General features: G+C 40.2%; 1 protein-coding gene across 1 annotated transcript; it reads left to right on the top strand.

The window, feature by feature from the left end:
- The first annotated feature begins 16050 nt into the window (after positions 1-16050).
- Positions 16051-16534, top strand: NCBP2L (nuclear cap binding protein subunit 2 like). The gene is given in 2 exon segments (XM_010987566.1): positions 16051-16281; positions 16283-16534. Coding segments are annotated over 2 exon segments (483 nt in total).
- Positions 16535-17126: the final 592 nt, after the last annotated feature.

Here is a 17126-nt window from a genome sequence, read left to right on the forward strand (position 1 = left end):
GGCACACCCTCCCCCCGCCTTCCTTCTCCGCGCGTCTTCTCCCATTCTTTCTCTCATTTATTTTTCTTTTCCTTTTTTTTCCCTCTTTCTTGACTCACTTTTCTCTTTCTTTCTTACCTCCTGTCTTATTTCTTTTCCTCCGTTTCTGTATTTCCTCCTTTGCCCCTTTTCTCTCCCATTCCTCTTTTTCTTCCCTTGGCTTCTTTCTTCCCCCCTCTTTTTCTTCATTTTATTTTTCCTTCGCTTCCCTCACTCCCGCTTTCTCCTGCTTTCTCCCTTCTTCCTCACTTCCCATATCTTCACTTATTTTTCCAAACTTGCTCTCCCCCCTCTCTTCTGATCTCCACCTGCCACCTTAGGTGATCTCTGTCCTTACCCTTTCAAGAGGTGTGGTTATTGGATGTTCACAGGCACTGAGGGAGGGGGATCCTGAAACTTTGGTCTGAGGGGTTCTTGACTCTGAGGAGAAAGTGACTCTGGAGCTGAGCTGAGGTGAAAGGGCAGATTTCTGGAGAGCACAGCGGGCTGGTGCCCTGGGTCAAACCCCAGCTCTGTGAGTTGTAGGGATGTGCTGGGTGGGTAAGTGGTAGGGTTCTGGGCATTTCAAGACTTAAAGACTTGGAATACTTTGAATGCCTATGATTCAATAATTATTAGTTCCTGAAAAAATTCAAAATATTCATGATGTTCAGTTTTCACTGAAAACTCAAATAGATTTCAGTTTCTGTCAGCACTCCCCACCCCCCTTCAGCTCGTTTCTTTCACAAGCCCATGGCCCTTGCAATAGAGCAGCATATACTGCCACCTTGTGTTTAAGGCGTGGAACATTTCCTGCTTGAGTCAGTTAGATCTTGCACAGACACCAGGGGTGCCTCCTAGTGGAATTCACACTGCACTGATCCTGAGAGCAGGAGGAAAGAGAAGGCACATCTTCACTAGGAAGGCCCCATAGCCAAGCTGTACGCCAGAACGCCATCAGGGCAAAGCCACCCTCTTTCTAGTGGAGCTCCACTTGCGCGAGTGCCTGTAGATCGGGGTGTCATAGATTTGAAATTCCCTCCATATGTCACAAGCATTGGCTGGTGATTGGGAGCAAAGGGCAGCAAACAAACTCCTGTTTCCAAGTCCCTATGGATCTTATATGGGGCCTGGCAATTTCTGAAATGGAGGGAGGACAGTAGTCTCTCTGCTGTAGGGAACAGAAAACCCCAAACAAGATCTGTCCCTGGCTCCTGACATGATCCCAAAATCAGAGATGAAAGAGACTTTGGGAGGTCACTGACCAGACCAGGAAAGCTGAGAGTACGGTCCCTGTGTTCCCACAGACTGCTGAAGATGCTGTTTGTTCTCTAAAAAGCCAGTCCTTTCTATGGGTTAATTCCCCTTTTCTTCTTCATTGTTGTCTTTTTTTTTTTAATGCTCTTGGGTAAAAGCCAGAGGAGGTAGTAGAATATGAAATTTCATATGCATTGTGTAGACTTACAGCCTACTGAATTGTTTTTTAATTACAGTGTTTATGATTTTCCCTCTTGTTTGTAATTATTTTATGTTAAACATTATAACAAAATATATTAGCTCCATAAATGTTTACTTAAGTTGTGTTTTGAAAACTGCTGGGGCCTTTTGCTCTACACTTGCCTGAGTCCTCTTATCTTTGCGCATAACCTTGGGACGAGGCCCTGGTGGAAGTATTTCCTTCTTGGCATTTGGTACCATTGAACTCCAGATTTTGTCCCCTTGACATTTCCCTTGTTGTAGTCCTTGCTCGCAAGTAGTATCATTAATAATTCAGTACAGCTTTGCATACTGTATCCAGGCTGATCAAGAGCAAATATAACTTAGATATAGGAACATTGAGATAGTTCAGAGATAGAGTTCAGAAGGCGGTTGTGTGTTTGCATACAAGTCCAGCTTATATTAACATATAGCATACCTTCCCCGGAAGGCTGACTGGGCAGGGCCTCCTTGGCTCCTCTCTGTGAAGCCTTGTTTTGCTAACATACATTATGTTGGATGGAGAGGCTCCAAGTAGCAAAATGTTCTTGTATAAATGCAGAGAGCAGAGGGGGGCGCCACTTCCAGACAAAGCTGGTGGCTTTCTGGGTGAAGTAGAAATGCGGCAGGGGGAGGGATACCACTTTCTCAGATGGAATCATCAACTGTCACCTACTCTCCACTTGCCCTGTGCCAAGTACAGGGTGAGTGGGGACTCAGAGATAAATAAGACACAGCCCAAGCCCCCCAGAAATTCATGGTCTAGTTGGAAAAACAGATACATAAACAGACAAAAACAGTACACATGGGAAGTGATGATGGAGGCCAGGTGTGTGTGTGGGGAGCACTGCTATGGCAGTGCGGAGGAGGCGTCAGCCCTGAAAGGAGGGATGGGAGAGGAGAGAACAGAGGCCTGGAGGTGAGAACTGCAGCATGTATGCTGGGGGCTGGGTGTGGATTACAAAGCAGGTTGGTGTTACTGAAGAATAAGATGTGAGAGATGACCGTCAAGGCTGGAAAGGGATTTAGGGACCAGGTCTCAGGGGACCTCGTGTGAAACGTTAAGGAAATCCTCCCACTTCACAAGTTTGCCATTCATTTAGCAATTATTATAAATGAGGTCAGGCTAAGAGCTGTACATTTCACATAACTCATCTCATTTAATCCTCACAACAATCCGATGAAGTAGCTACTATGATTCCAGTGATGGGATGGGCTTGGGAAAGTTAAAGAAGTTCTCATGTCACATAAGTAGGAAGTAGTAGCATTCAGGTTTGAGCCCACAGCTTTCTGACTTCAAAGCTCATGTCTTTAACCATTAGGTGACTCTTTAGTGATGGTTTTATCAGACATTTACAAAGCATATCATCCGTTTCAAGAATGCATACTCCAAAAAAAAGTGCAATCAATGATTTACTGCCTAATATATTTAAAGACTCACTTGTACTGTGGAGAACCAGGAAGGAAATTGACAAATCTGGTATAATAACTAATATTATAATAGCTGAATTTTTGATTACCTGCCTACCATGTGCTAGGCACTATGCAAGTGCTTTACATGGCATCACCCAATTTAATTATCACAACAATCCTGTGAGTTAGATACTACAGTCACCCCCACTTAAGAGATGAGGAAAGCAAGGCACTGAGAGGCTGTTTCTAGAGAATAGGAAGCTGCCTTCTAAGCACTTACAGTCTAATTAGATTCAAGTTAAGTCACACAGTAATTTTTAGGCAAGCCCATTTCCCTACCACTGATACTCAATTTCGTTAACCTTTCTTAACGGGGAAAGCAGACTATCCTTCCTGAAACTTTTCATAATTGTTCACAGGTTTGTAGACTGCCATATCTGGTAAGAGTTTAAAACCTGCTAGCGGAGGGGTCCTTAACCCTTTTTGTGCTAAGGACCTGTTTGAAAAAATAATAAAGCCTATAGACCCCCTGTCAGAACAATTTTTAAAATTTTTTTTCTTTTTCTTTTTTATAACATCACTTTATTTTTTTTGGTGAGGGGGGAGAGGTGATTATATTTATGTATTTATTTTTTAATGGAGGTATTAGGGTTTGAACCCAGGACCTCGTGCATGCCTGGCACACACTCTACCACTGAATTATACCCTCCTCCCAGAACAATGTTTTTGGATTCATAAAATAAAATACATAGGATTACAAAGGAAATAAATTGTATTGAAATGCAGTTATCAAAATATTAAAAATAGAAAATTGTTATGTAGTTGTAAGTACTTGTCATTAATGTAGTAAGTAACCAGATCTGGATGCATCTCTGATAACCATGGTAACTTCAAAATAATGATGGGTGTAAAAATATTTAAATGCACCGCTAATAACAGTAATGTGACATAAAACTATGATTTCTACTGGTGACAAACTCACAGGTACTGCTAATATTACTGTGATCTGTTCTATGCATTTATAATGGAAGGAAATCTAAATTTTACTTAGAGGCTGGTGAAAATACAGATGTAATATTTATCCCCTGAATTTTTAAGAGTCCCTGTTTGAGACCAACCACCTTATAGTATTAATAACAATAGCTAACATGAATGAGCTTTTACTGTATGCAAGGCACTGTGCTAAAGGCTTTACAACCATTTTCCATTTATTCCTCATAGCAAGCCTATGAGGTAGCCTTATTTTACAGCTCTCAGAGAGATGGAATTAATTTTCCAAGGTTATAGAGCTGGCAAGTGGAAGAGAATGACAGAAATTTATGTTCTCACAGTTCTGGAAACTAAAAGTCTGAAATCAAGGTGTTGGCAGGCTTGTTTTCTTCCGAGGCTTCTCCTAGCCTTGTAGATGGTCGTCTTCTCCACGTGTCTTCACATGGTTGTCCCTCTGTATATGTCTATGTCCAAATGGCCTCCTTTCATAAGGATACCAGTCATATTGGATTAGGGTTCATCATAATAACCTTGTTTTAACTTAATTACCTCTTTAAAGATCCCATCTCCAAATAGTCATATTCTGAAATACTAGGGGTTAGGATTTCAACATATGGATTTTGAGGGGGGCACAATATCACCCATAACAGATCCTGACTACAAGGATTCAGATTCAGTAGGTCTGGGGTGGGGACGAGAGAGCTACTATGTTAAAGGACCCCCCCAGGTGATTCTTATAGACAGCCAGCTTTGGGTTCCCAGCCACAAACGTTCTTAGCACAATACCTGGAAATATTGGTTGATTGATTGAAGGAGAAATATGGAGATGAGCAACTGGGAGAAATTTTAAAGTACCCTTAGGGATCATTAAGTAGACAGAGGTCTCCAAGAGTATAGACACCTCTGTTTGCAGCTAGGGAGATGGACCAGATGATCTCAATGTCTATCCCTTCTTACTTTTAGTTTTTTTATATGCAAAATAACAATGTAGAAATTTATATGCAAGTGTCAAGAGAACATTAACTAAACTGATTTCAGTGAGGTAGAGTTAATAAAAAAACAAAAATGAGATCCTATATATGTTGGCTATTTGAGTCTTTGTGATTGTGAATGTATTTCTATATGGAGCTTTGCCTATGTGTGGATATTGTGTGTGTGTGTGTGTGTGTGTGTGTGTATGGGATGTTTGAATATGGTTGTGTATAAGTGACAGGGATTTATATAGAAGGGTATGGAAATGGGCACTTGTATTAGGTTTCTTAACCTCAATGGAGGGTCACTTTACCCTTCTCCATAGAGCTCAATAAATGGCTATTATAGTAATTTTTTAAATAGTAGCAGTCAGCATAGGAGTAGTAGCAGTAGTATAAGACCCCAGTACTCAAGAATCTCTAATTTTTCTAGATCGTATTTAAATGCTGATTTATTTTACTATAGTTTGGTTTTCCATCCTTCTATTACAATTAGAATTTACTCTATTCAGAATCGACACATCTTTCTCTTGCTTAAATTAAAATATATTTGCCTGTGGAAGGATTCCAACTACATTATTGATAGTGGTTACCTCTAAAGAGGAGGTGGGATTGGGGTGGGTGAGGGGAAAAGAGGGAGAGAGAGAGACTTTCTAATTTTATCATTTGCCAAAAAAAATCAGTATGTTTTATTTATACAAATTCAAGATTTTTTACTATGAAGATAATACTAGATTATTTTAGAAAATTGCTAGTGCAGGATGATATGAAGAAGCCTCAAAATTCACCCCCCATTCTGCCAGAGTAACTTTTATCTCAGCCTCTCTATACAACTGTTTTCTGGAGGTCATGTATTTTTTTTCATTTTTAAAAAATTCTTTTTTATTGAGTTATAGTCATTTTACAATGTTGTGTCAAATTCCAGTATAGAGCACAAGTTTTCAGTTATACATGAACATACATATATTCATTGTCACATTTTTTTTCACTGTGAGCTACCACAAGGTCTTGTATATATTTCCCTGTGCTATACTGCATAATCTTGTTTATCTATTCTACACACGCCTGTCAGTATCCACAAATTTTGAAATCCCAGTCTATCCATTCCCACCCCCATCCTTGGCAACCACAATTTTGTATTCTATGTCTATGAGTCTATTTCTGTTTTGTATTTATGTTCTTTTTCTTTTTCTTTTTTTTTAGATTCCACATATGAGTGATCTCATATGGTATTTTTCTTTCTCTTTCTGGCTTACTTCACTTAGAATTACATTCTCCAGGAACATCCATGTTGCTGCAAATGGCATTATGTTGTCGGTTTTTATGGCTGAATAGTATTCCATTGTATAAATATACCACATCTTCTTTATCCAGTCATCTGTTGATGGACATTTAGGCTGTTTCCATGTCTTGGCTATTGTAAATAGTGCTGCTATGAATATTGGGGTACATGTATCTTTTCACATTAGAGCTCCCCTGGAGGTCATGTATTATTGCATCTTAATATCTACAGTGTTTTCTTCTGCAACTCATAGTTGGGTATTTGAGTGAGTGCATATGTGTGTGTATGTATGTGTGTGTTATGAGATAAAGTTGTGATAGAAGGAAGCACAGGGTGGTAATGGAAGGAATGCAGAGTAGGTGTACCTAACCCAGATTGAGAGTGGTCAAGGAAGACTTCCTGGGAGAGGTGATGCCTGAACTGAGCCTTGAAGGATAAATTGGGAAGTGTGAGCCCATGTTCCAGTGCCTTGTTGAGATAGTGGATGTAAAACACTTAGTGCCTAGCACGTAGTAAGGGCTCAATAAATGTTAGATGTCATTATTACTACCTGACCTTTTCAAATAATCTGGAACGACAACTTGTGTTGCTGTGAGGAATAAATGAGACAATGCATGGAAAGTACTTAAGATATTGCCTGGTACACAATAAGTGCACAGTAAATGATGGCAGTAGATAGTGCTGGTGGTGGTGGTTTTATTATTTTTAGGTTCTTGTGGACTGCGATGGAATCTTCTGTCTCTGATCTTTTGGACAGTCTGACTATGCAATTTGTCCTGTTACGTTATTTCAGATGTGATGTCTCCAAGCATACTTATGTTTGGAGATTTTGTTTTTAATAACAACCTCTGGTCCAGCCACCACTACCACCATCACTAGCCATGTGGTGTGCTCAAGTTGTAGTCTCCAAAATCATATAGAAAAGAGAAGAGCTGACAGTGGAAGAAGTGGAGCCAAACAGTGGTTGCCTCGGAAGATATTTTTGTGCACTAAAGGAATAGTCTGGTTTTCTGATCAGTACAGCCCCTATATTGCTAAACTGAAAACGAGCTGGTAGAAGTGAATCAAAAGCCCTCCCCCTCTTTCTTGAGCACTCTTACTGTCTGGATCAGAGGATAGAGTGCATGTAGGCCACAAGTATGGTCCTCAGTCCAACCCCATCTCCCCACAACAGCCAGCTCTTCCTGTGCCACTAGCAGCTGATGCTCAGTTTCCCCCAGTTTACCCAGCTAGTGCAACTCTTGGTGCTTTTGCAGAGTTTCATAGATACTGGAATGGGCATTTGTCAATGGTGGGTATCAGACATTGCTAGGTTGCTGCCCTGTTAACCCAGAGTTCCCCTGGATATAACCAATCTTCTTGCTAAAGACTTCAGTGAAAAGACACGAAAGTCCTTTGCTTTTCCCATGGTCCTTTGTTACTAAGTTTGCACCTCTCTCCATCCTGGGGATCCTGTTTTCACCAGTCATCTCATTTTATCCAATACAGGAGTGTTCCCTCTGCTTGTCAGGAAAAACTGTGTTGTATTTTCTTGAAGCTTTCATCTCCTCTTGAAAGAAGGAGGTTAAGGGCAGAAGGAAGCCAGCTGAACCTGGGGGCTGGCTGTCAGGGTGTGGGGGTGAGGAGAATGGGGGCAGGGACGCTGCTTTCCCCTTCTTCTCTGAACTGAGAACTCAGACAAATTACAGAGAGCAAGGCAGGAGGAGGGTAACCACCTTGCAGAGATAGCTTGTGAGGCCTTGATATTATTTGTAGAACCCAAGCTACTGATTAGGGGCCCCGGACCTAATCTAGCAGAAAAATGGTTTGTGTTGTTGTTGCTGCCCTCTTTTAATATCCTTCCTGAGGTGTATGTCCTGTATTAGCTTTCTAGATCTTGACTGTGCCCTCAGATTGATCTATTTGCCCTAATTTCCACTCCTTGGAGCATTTTCATTTACCTTTCAGCCACCTCTGGAATTCTGGACTCGGTTTATCTAGCCCTTTGTTACCACTCCACATGTTGACATATAGGCAGCCTCCAACTTGTACACAGACTGAGATCTCAAAGTTCACTCTGAAGTCAACTGTTTGGAAGGTGATATGCATTTTTCCATAGGAGAAAAAAAATTGTTATAAATGGTAGTTACATTTCCAGGCCAGCCCACAAAAGTTTTTTTTTTTTAACTTTAATGTACCAGAACTGTGGGCCATTTGCAATGAAATAGTAGAAAATCTGACTAATTCAGCAAAAACAGGAAGACAGTCCAAGGGAATAAGAAATGCTTTAGCTTGACTGCTGGCTGATGCTGGAAGCAGGGAGGTTGACTTGGATGAGGTAGATGGGGTTTTCATGGAGGCTCTCAAGGGGACTTTCAGGGACTTTGGAAGGCCACACTAGCTCTCTATAATTTCTAACTTCACTTGGAAATGGATGGCTCTCAATAATAATGACTGCTCTATACTGAGCACCTACTGTGTGTCAGGCACCATGCTAGACAGTTTACACAATTTCCCCTTATTTCACCTGCACAACAGCACTGTGAGGCAAATTCTCCAGTGACCTGTATTTTACAGATGAGGGGACTGAAGCTCAGAAAAGTTCAGAAAAGCTTGATGAAAGTTATTTACACAGTATGATGGGCAACCAAGTCAGTGGTTTTGCTCTCCTCAAACCTGTGCTTTATTTTTTTAAAATTGAAGTATAGTTGATTTACAATGTTGTGTTAGTTTCTAGTGTACAGCATAGTGATTCAGTTTTATCTATATATATATATATATTTTTTTTTTTTTTCATATTCTTTTTCACTATAGGCTATTACAAGGTATTGAAAATAGTTCCCTGTGCTATACAGTAGGACTTTTTGTTTTTTATTAAAGCCGTGCTTACAATGTGTTACCTGGACACTCTTTTCTTTTCCTGATCTGGATATGTCATGAGTACTACTCAGAGGAATCAAGGGAGGTGGAGGGAGGGAGAAAAGGAAGGAGGAAGGGAGAGGGAGTTTTGCTAGGCAAAAGTTCAAATAAGAAACTAGCTACTCAAACTGGACTGTGCATAAAAATCACCTGACACTTGTTAAAATGCAGGTTATTCAGCAGGTCTGGGGAGGGGCCCGAGCTTCTGCATTCGTAACAAACTCTCAAGTGGTGCTCTTCCTGTCTGTCCACAGGCAACACTTTGAATTGCAAGGCCATATAGTGCAAATGATAAACAAACAAACAAAAAGTTAAGCATCATTAATTCCTCGTTCCTAATTCAATCAAGATCAGCTTCTATATTAAACAATCACTCATTATTCTCTTTTCTCCTGTAGTCTGTCCTAGGCCATTGTCTCTGTTTCGGGTCTGTCTGTTTCAAATGATGCTCAACTGCTTTTTAAATACTGGTGGGTTTTTTTTGTCTGTTTAATTTTTTTTATTGAAGTATAGTCAGTTTACACTGTGTCAATATCTGGTGTGCACCATGTTTCAGTCACACATATTCATACATATATTTGTTTTCATATTCATTTTCATTATAGGTTACTACAAGATACTGAATATGGTTTCCCGTGCCATACAGAAGAAATTTGTTGTTTATCTAAATACAGGTGTTTAAGATGTAGGAACATCTTCTACCATTCTGAGCTCTAAGCAGCCTCAGTCAAGTATTAGTTGCTCTTGGCACAAAGGTCCAGGCCTCCACAGCTGCTCAGTTTTCTCTCTACTACTAGGAACTGTCTTAGAAAGTTGAGGCATGTAACACTGCTGTCCCAGCTCTTTCTAACTTCCTTTCTCAGAGCTACTGCCTTCATCTGGAGCAGGAAACAGCCTGGCTTCTTAAAGAGTTTCAAATCTTTATTTCTTCCGCATAGTTGAAATCATTACCAGGCATTTATTTAAGGCAGACATTGAAAAGGTTCTTCTCAGAGTCCTTCTACTAATTCCAGAAGGCCAGCAAAATTAGTTACCAGGAAGGTTATTTGTTTTATCTTGCCACCTTCTCTCCTCCCTCCTGTTAGGATTTTGACTGTGATCATTTTGAGCCATTCTTCAAGTTTTTCTTCTATTTTTAGATGCTCTGACTCATTCTTCCCCACTAGGAAGAGTCAGGGAGGGCCTTCTCTTCTAGCCAAGCTCCACTTTATAAAGTAGGAAATAGTCTCTCACAGTGTCTACAGATCAACTTGATGATCTGTGGCCCACAACAACTCCATTGCTTTCCCATCTTCTAACTGTGGCCTTTCTAACTCCCTTTGCAGGTAGGTGTTCATCCGGCTTCCACTTGAATATGCTAGGTAAGTTCACATCTTATCATTGGATGAATGAAAAACTGTGCAGAAAGAGTTTTGCAATCTTCTTGTATCTTCTATCCATTAATCTTACTTTTACCATATGGAGCAAAAATTACCCTTCAAATGTATCATGACACCTGTCATATCCTCCTTTAAAGGTTAGCCATCTCTTTGCTAAATTAAATATGCCTAATTCCTAATCAGCCCACTAGAGTTTATAAATGTTTTTCACTTTAAAATAAGGTACCTAAAAATGGATGTACCATGTATGGCACCATGCATGGTTGACCAGTGCTGAGTACATTACGACTGTTCCTTCTGATGATCTTCTAATGTGATTTTACAATAGTGTTGGCTTTAAAAAGTCACTTCTTCACCTTTATTAAGCACCTACTTTGGGTCAGATACTTAGCATCTGCTAAGCAGCCTCCCCAAAGTTCAGTGGTAGAGGTTCTCTGTTCTCTCTTACCCCATGGGGCCAGGAAATTGAAGAGCTACCTTCTTCCAATCCTGTTATCTACTCTCCTCCAGCTCTCTTACTCATTGAAGACCTTGGCACTTCACTTAGAATCTCCCCAACTCTGGCCCCCATCCTGAGTGACTTTAATGTCCCTATAAATGACCCATCTACAAGTTTCATCCTTTCAATCATTTTCACCTCCACTCCACTTCACCAACTCTATGCCCATGATCCACTTTATTCTCAGCAGATGACCTCCCCTCTTATTCCAGTATGCAAATATAGGGCATCAGATGCTCACTTTCAATTTCCTGCCTTTACCCAACCCTGCCACATAGCTGTATGCCTGCTTGTCCTAACCCCCTTTCTTCTTGTCTTGCAGGAACTACTTCTATGCTTTGGGATCCATACCCTCCTACCTCCTTGGGGACCTTTCTTCATCAGTTATCCCCTCTCTCTTCTGTATCTTCAATTATCTTTTCTCTTTTTACTGGCTGCTTCCCATCAGTGTTTAGATATACACAACTTTCTCCTATTAAAAAAAAGAAGCAAACAAACCTCTCCTTTGACTCTGATGTTCACCCTATTTCTTTTCTTCCACTATCACAGAAGCTTTTCAAAAGAGTAGTCTACACTCATTGTCTCCATTTCCTCATCTTCCATTCAAAACCCAGTAACCTCACCCTCCCCCCGCCTCCAGTCTGGCTTTTCTGACCCCAGAATACCACTGTTACTGCTCTTGTTAAGGAAACCAATGACATCCTGATTGCCAAATCCGACGAACAATTTTAAGTCTTTGTTTTACTAGACATCTCCCTGCTGCATTTAACATCTCACTCTCATGCCACTTCTGTCCTCATGCCTCTCTTAAAAATGCCTACTCCTTGTCCTTGGTGATGCTGCTCCTCTCCTGATTCTACTCACTCCTCTCTAGTTACTCCTTTTTATGCTCCTTTGTGGACTCTTTCTCTGCCACCCCTTAAATGCTGGTCCTTCCCAAGATTTTTCTCATTCTATACCTTTCCCCTAGATCATCTCATCCAACCCCATGGTTTTATCTGCTGTGCTATTGACTCCCTTCTCTGTATCTATAGTCCTAGATCTCTCTCCTTTTTTTCTCTCCAGATCTCTCTTGTAAGCTCCAAGCCTGGATACTCAATTGCAACCAAACGTGTGGGACACGGGTATCTCAAAACCAAATTCAGTGTGTCACAAATTCAACTTCCTTTTCAAATCTGCTCCTTCTCCTCTATCTACCCTATTAGTACCATTTTGGTGATGCAGAACTCTAGCCACACAGCTGTCCAGACCTGAATCTTAGGAGTCATCCTAGACTCTTCATTCAACCAGTTACCAAGACCTATTAAGTCCATCTTCTAACTATCTATCTGGTATGTCTTTTCTTTATGCTACTACATTGTGTTAGTACAGATTCTCCATCATCTCTTTTTTTAAACTACTAAAATAGCTTCTTAAATGGTCTCCCTGACTCTTGGCCCACTCCCTTTTAATCTGTTCTCCATATTGGTGCTAGAATGAGTTTTCTGTAATGCAAATTGGATCACATCACTCCTTTGCTTCAAGCACTATAGCATGGCTCCCCACTGCTTACCAGAACAGTCCAAATGGCTCCACGTGTCTTACAAGGCCTTTTGCAACCTGACCCTGACTACCCTTCTAGTCTTATCTTCTATAATCCTTTCCTTATCTTCTTGCCCAACTAATGTCAAACAGAACACACCATTATGCCCCCATGCTTTTGTACACACTGTTCTCGCTGCCTAGAATGACTCCTTGTTTTCTAGTCAAACCCTTGTTCAGTTTTCAAAATTGGACTTGGTGTATCTCTGGATAGATATACAAGAAACCAGTGACAGTGATTTGCCTCTGCAGAGAGCTGGGTGGTTAGGGCACATGCGTGGAAGGCAGACTTTCTTTGCAGATCTTTTCATACATTTTCTATTTTGTGCCACAAATCTGAATTGGTGACTCAAAAAATAAATACAATGCAATCATTTAAAAAAAAAGACTTGGAGATCATGTCCTTTAGAAAATTGTCTTCCCCTTTGAATTCCCCCTCTGTAGTTTTCTCTTCCTTCTCTGTGTTACCTCTGGGCCTAGAATGTGCTCCTGTAAGCAAAATAATAACATTGGGTTGTAATTTATCTTGTAAGTGGTCTATTTCCCCAGGTTATCAGCTCCTCAGGGGCAGGGGCTGCACCTCATTTCTTATTTCCCTAGAATCTAGCACAGTGCTCCATAAATGTTTATTGAATAAAAGAAGAAATGAGTGAAGAAATGAATGAAATCTGGGATGCCCCCATTATAAAACATGGCTCTCAAGCCTGTGTTTTTTCCAGATCGCCTTCACTCTGTTTTTTAGCCATGTGTGGAATCTAAAAGTGATACTTCACATTTATTCCTAAGTATCATCCATCACCCTGTCAGTTTTGGTTCAGCATCATCCAAGACTGCCCAGATCTGTTCAAAGTCTCTCCTATCTCTGTGTCATTGGCAGATGTGATATGTATTTATGTGTCCTATTCTGAGTCTCACTGAATCACAGTATTGGAATAATTTGTCTAATACTGCTGTTTTAGGAACATCTCAGTGTGTTAAGTACTGCACTAGGTGTTTTTACATATGACACTGTCACAGCATTTGCTGCAGGGTAGGTACTTTGATCCCCAGTTTACAGATGAGGATATTGAAGTCAATATGGTTAAGTACTTTGCTCAGGGTCACATTGCTAGTAAAAGCTGAGATTTGAACTGAGGTCTTTTGACTTCAAAATTTATGCTTGTTTCATAACACAACACTGGCTGAAAGTCCACTGCTTGACTACCAGGCAAGTGCTTCTCCAAGGTTGGCTTGAACTCCTCAGTGCCTAGTGCTCATTGCTCCCCCAAGGCAGCCCATTCCATCTTTGGACTGCTCTGACCATTTTAAAAGCTCTTGTCTGTAGTAAGCCAAAATTATAAATGAGCTGAACCAGACACAGCCAAGAATAGAGCTTTTTGGCTCACTCCTAGAACCTCCCTTCTAGTCTGACACCAAACCATTCGTTTGTTCAACTAGTTACAGACTCATCTCAACAAACAGCTGGAGCTCCCAGCCTATATTTTGCCATCTCATCTACAAGGAAATTATGGAAAACTTTGGCCAGTGCCTGAATAAATGAAATCCATGATAGCTATCACATTCTCTGATCTGCCAATCTAGTAACCAACCAGATCCAAAAAAAAAAAAGGAAATGAGATCTGGGAGGGAAATTTGTTTTTTAACAGGGCAATTTGTCAGTGACTCAAAGTAATGAGTTTCCAGCGGCAGATTTTCAGACATCATTGACAGACTGTCAGGAAGATGATTTTTGGGCAGAAGACTTCCTACTACTCTTCAAATGACATCTAAATAGGCAGGGCCCCTCATTTTCATTACTTTGAATTGTATAGCGCTGTCATTTGCACCTGGTTTTATTTAGGCTTCCATTTCTGTTTTCTATGCTTTTATTTTTCTTTGTGTTCTGCCCTGGTACATATTTTCTCTGTGTGGCCCATTCTCTAAATTTCTACATCCTCCCTCCAAACACACACACACACACACACACACACACACACACACATCCTCCTTGTCGTTTGAAAATCAGTGCACACAGCCCCTTCTCTGGATGCCATCTCTGGTGCCCCCAAACTGGGTAACTGTTTCTCTTCCTGTGTGAAATAGTGGAAAGTGCACACAGTGTCCAACACCAAGTAGATGCTCAAGAAATGTTAGTTCCCTTCTTCCTTTCCCTATGTATATTGCTAAAATAGTATTGGTCACACCAGATTGTGTTTTCTTCTTTACCTGTCTGGCTTCGTCACCCAATTCTGAACTCATGTGTTCTTTCATTGAACAGATATTTATTGCATGTCTACTGTGTGTGCAAGTCATCATTCATGCTAGGTGCTGGGGATCCAATAATTTCTGAAAATCATACTTTCACTGTGTTTTTTTCATTGTTGCATTCATAGCACTTAGCATAGTGCCTAGCAAATAAAGAGTGCTCATGAAAGGTTTGTTACGAGAATGCACTTTTCCTCAGCAGAGTTTCTCCAAGTGTGGTCCTTGGACCACTTGCATCTGGATCACCGAGAGGTGCAGGTTAAATGTTAAATGTCAGTTCTTAGATCTTGCTCTAGAAGTGCTGAGTCAGAATCTCCTAAGGGTGGGCTTCAAGAATCTGCATTTCAATCTCACTCTCTAGTTACCTCTTTCACACTAAAATTTGGGAACCATTGCACAATAGGAGATGGTAGGGTGGGGTGAACTAATCCACATTTTTCTCAAATTTTTTCAGTGTAGCTAAGACCAGTGGAATCATTTTTAATGCCTTTGACTGCAGTAGGGAAATTTAGTAAAGGGGGAAAAGGTCATTAGTTAAAATTCTCTGAGAGGGTTTTAAAAAGAGACTTGGAATATCCAAACAATTAAATAAAAGCCTTTCTAAAGTCTGAGGTGACAAGTGGAATTAGTGTTAATAAAATCTAATCTTGATTTGAGTCAGATTTATGATGCCAGACAAGTTTCATTTTTATAGAGCTACTTGTATACTTAATAGTATAGGGACTCTTTGCTTAACCTAACAATACAATACATTGGTTTCCATACTATAGACTTGAGTCACAAATTTATTACTTTAAATTATGAGAGAGCATGTCACAACTGTATTTGTGTTTGACTCCGATTATGTATGCAATTTATCTGATGTCTAGTCCTTGATCAGGGATGGTGGCAGTGCTTCATGAAAATTTGATCCATTTTACTGTTTTATGCCGTATTTTCCAAGAGCAGACTGTTATTAAATGTATTCTTTGGTAATAGATGAAGTCTGTAAGAGATGAGTCAACCAAAGGCAGAGTAACTTCCCTTTCAGGAAGACTTGCAAAATTGGATTTTATGACCAAGTCCGTGGGGCTTGGAACTTTCCATTTTGCATTTGCCTTGATGTGATCCTCATGGTCAAGAGCTGAGTTATCTATGCATCTGGGCACAAACTTCTTTAAATAGACACAGGTTTATATTTCTGTTTCCCTTCTTGTAACTTTACTTCTTTTTAACAATTTAATTTAGGGTTTCTTTGCTGGTGTCACTGCTGCTAAGCTGGATCGGGAACTGCTGCCCTCACAGTGCCTACTGGGCACTATGTCCAACGACCTGAGAATTCTGTGCAGTGATTCATCCCTAGTGCTGAGTGAGTACCGGGACCAGCAGTTTAGTGGCAACAATAAGTATGAAAAATTATTGATGGAAAGGTCCACACTTTATGTGGGGAATCTTTCCTTTTATACAACTGAAGAGCAAATATTCGAGGTCTTTAGCAGATGCAGTGATGTCAAGGCTGTATTTATGGGCCTGGATAAAATAAAAAAAAATGACATGTGTTTTTTGTTTTATAGAATACCATAACAGAGCTGATGCCCAAAATGCCATGCGATTCCTAAATGGGACCCATTTAGATGACTATATTATCTGCACAAATTGGGGTCTAGGCTTTAGAGAGGGCAGACAATATGATTGTGGCCCATCTGGGGGCCAGGTCAGAGATGAGTTTCGTGAAGACTTTGATACTGGTAGAGGAGGCTTTGGAAGACAGGCTCAGGCCTGTGGTAGGAGAGGAATCCGCTAGGGAAAAGCTTGCAGCTCTGACCCTTCAGTAAGTCTATTAAAGAACAACACCAGGTCAGCAAATAGCCCATTTCATAAGAAATTTAAATTATTGTACTTGCTTAGCAGAAACCTTTGTAATGTATTTTTCTCTTTGAAACATTATTAAATGGCACAAACAAGAACAAAAAAAATGTTCTTGTCTTAATTTTGAAGCTGATTGTCAGATTATCAGTTTGACCATCAGGTGGTCAACAGGGAAGTGTTCTTCAGAAATAAATTAGATATGTGAGATATGAGTCAACCAAAGCACAACTTCCCTTTCAGGAAGACTTCAGTTGGATTTTATGACCATGTTCCTAGGGCCTACAATGATCAATTTTTTAGATTTTGCATAAAATAAAAAGTCAAATAATTAGAAATTTAAATAAAATCATCAAAAGAATACAAGCACATTTTTTAAACTATTAAAAAAACCTGGAAGAGTTTACGATGAAAGCAAAAATCATCCTGCCCCACCTCTTCCTACCCCAAGGCCTATTCCCTGGGCAATAACTTTCAATTATTTTAGCAGGTTTTTTCCTGGTAGTTTCCTCCATATTTCTAAATAACAT

This window comes from Camelus dromedarius, chromosome X (assembly GCF_036321535.1).
Source record: "Camelus dromedarius isolate mCamDro1 chromosome X, mCamDro1.pat, whole genome shotgun sequence".
Classification (NCBI taxonomy): domain Eukaryota; kingdom Metazoa; phylum Chordata; class Mammalia; order Artiodactyla; family Camelidae; genus Camelus; species Camelus dromedarius.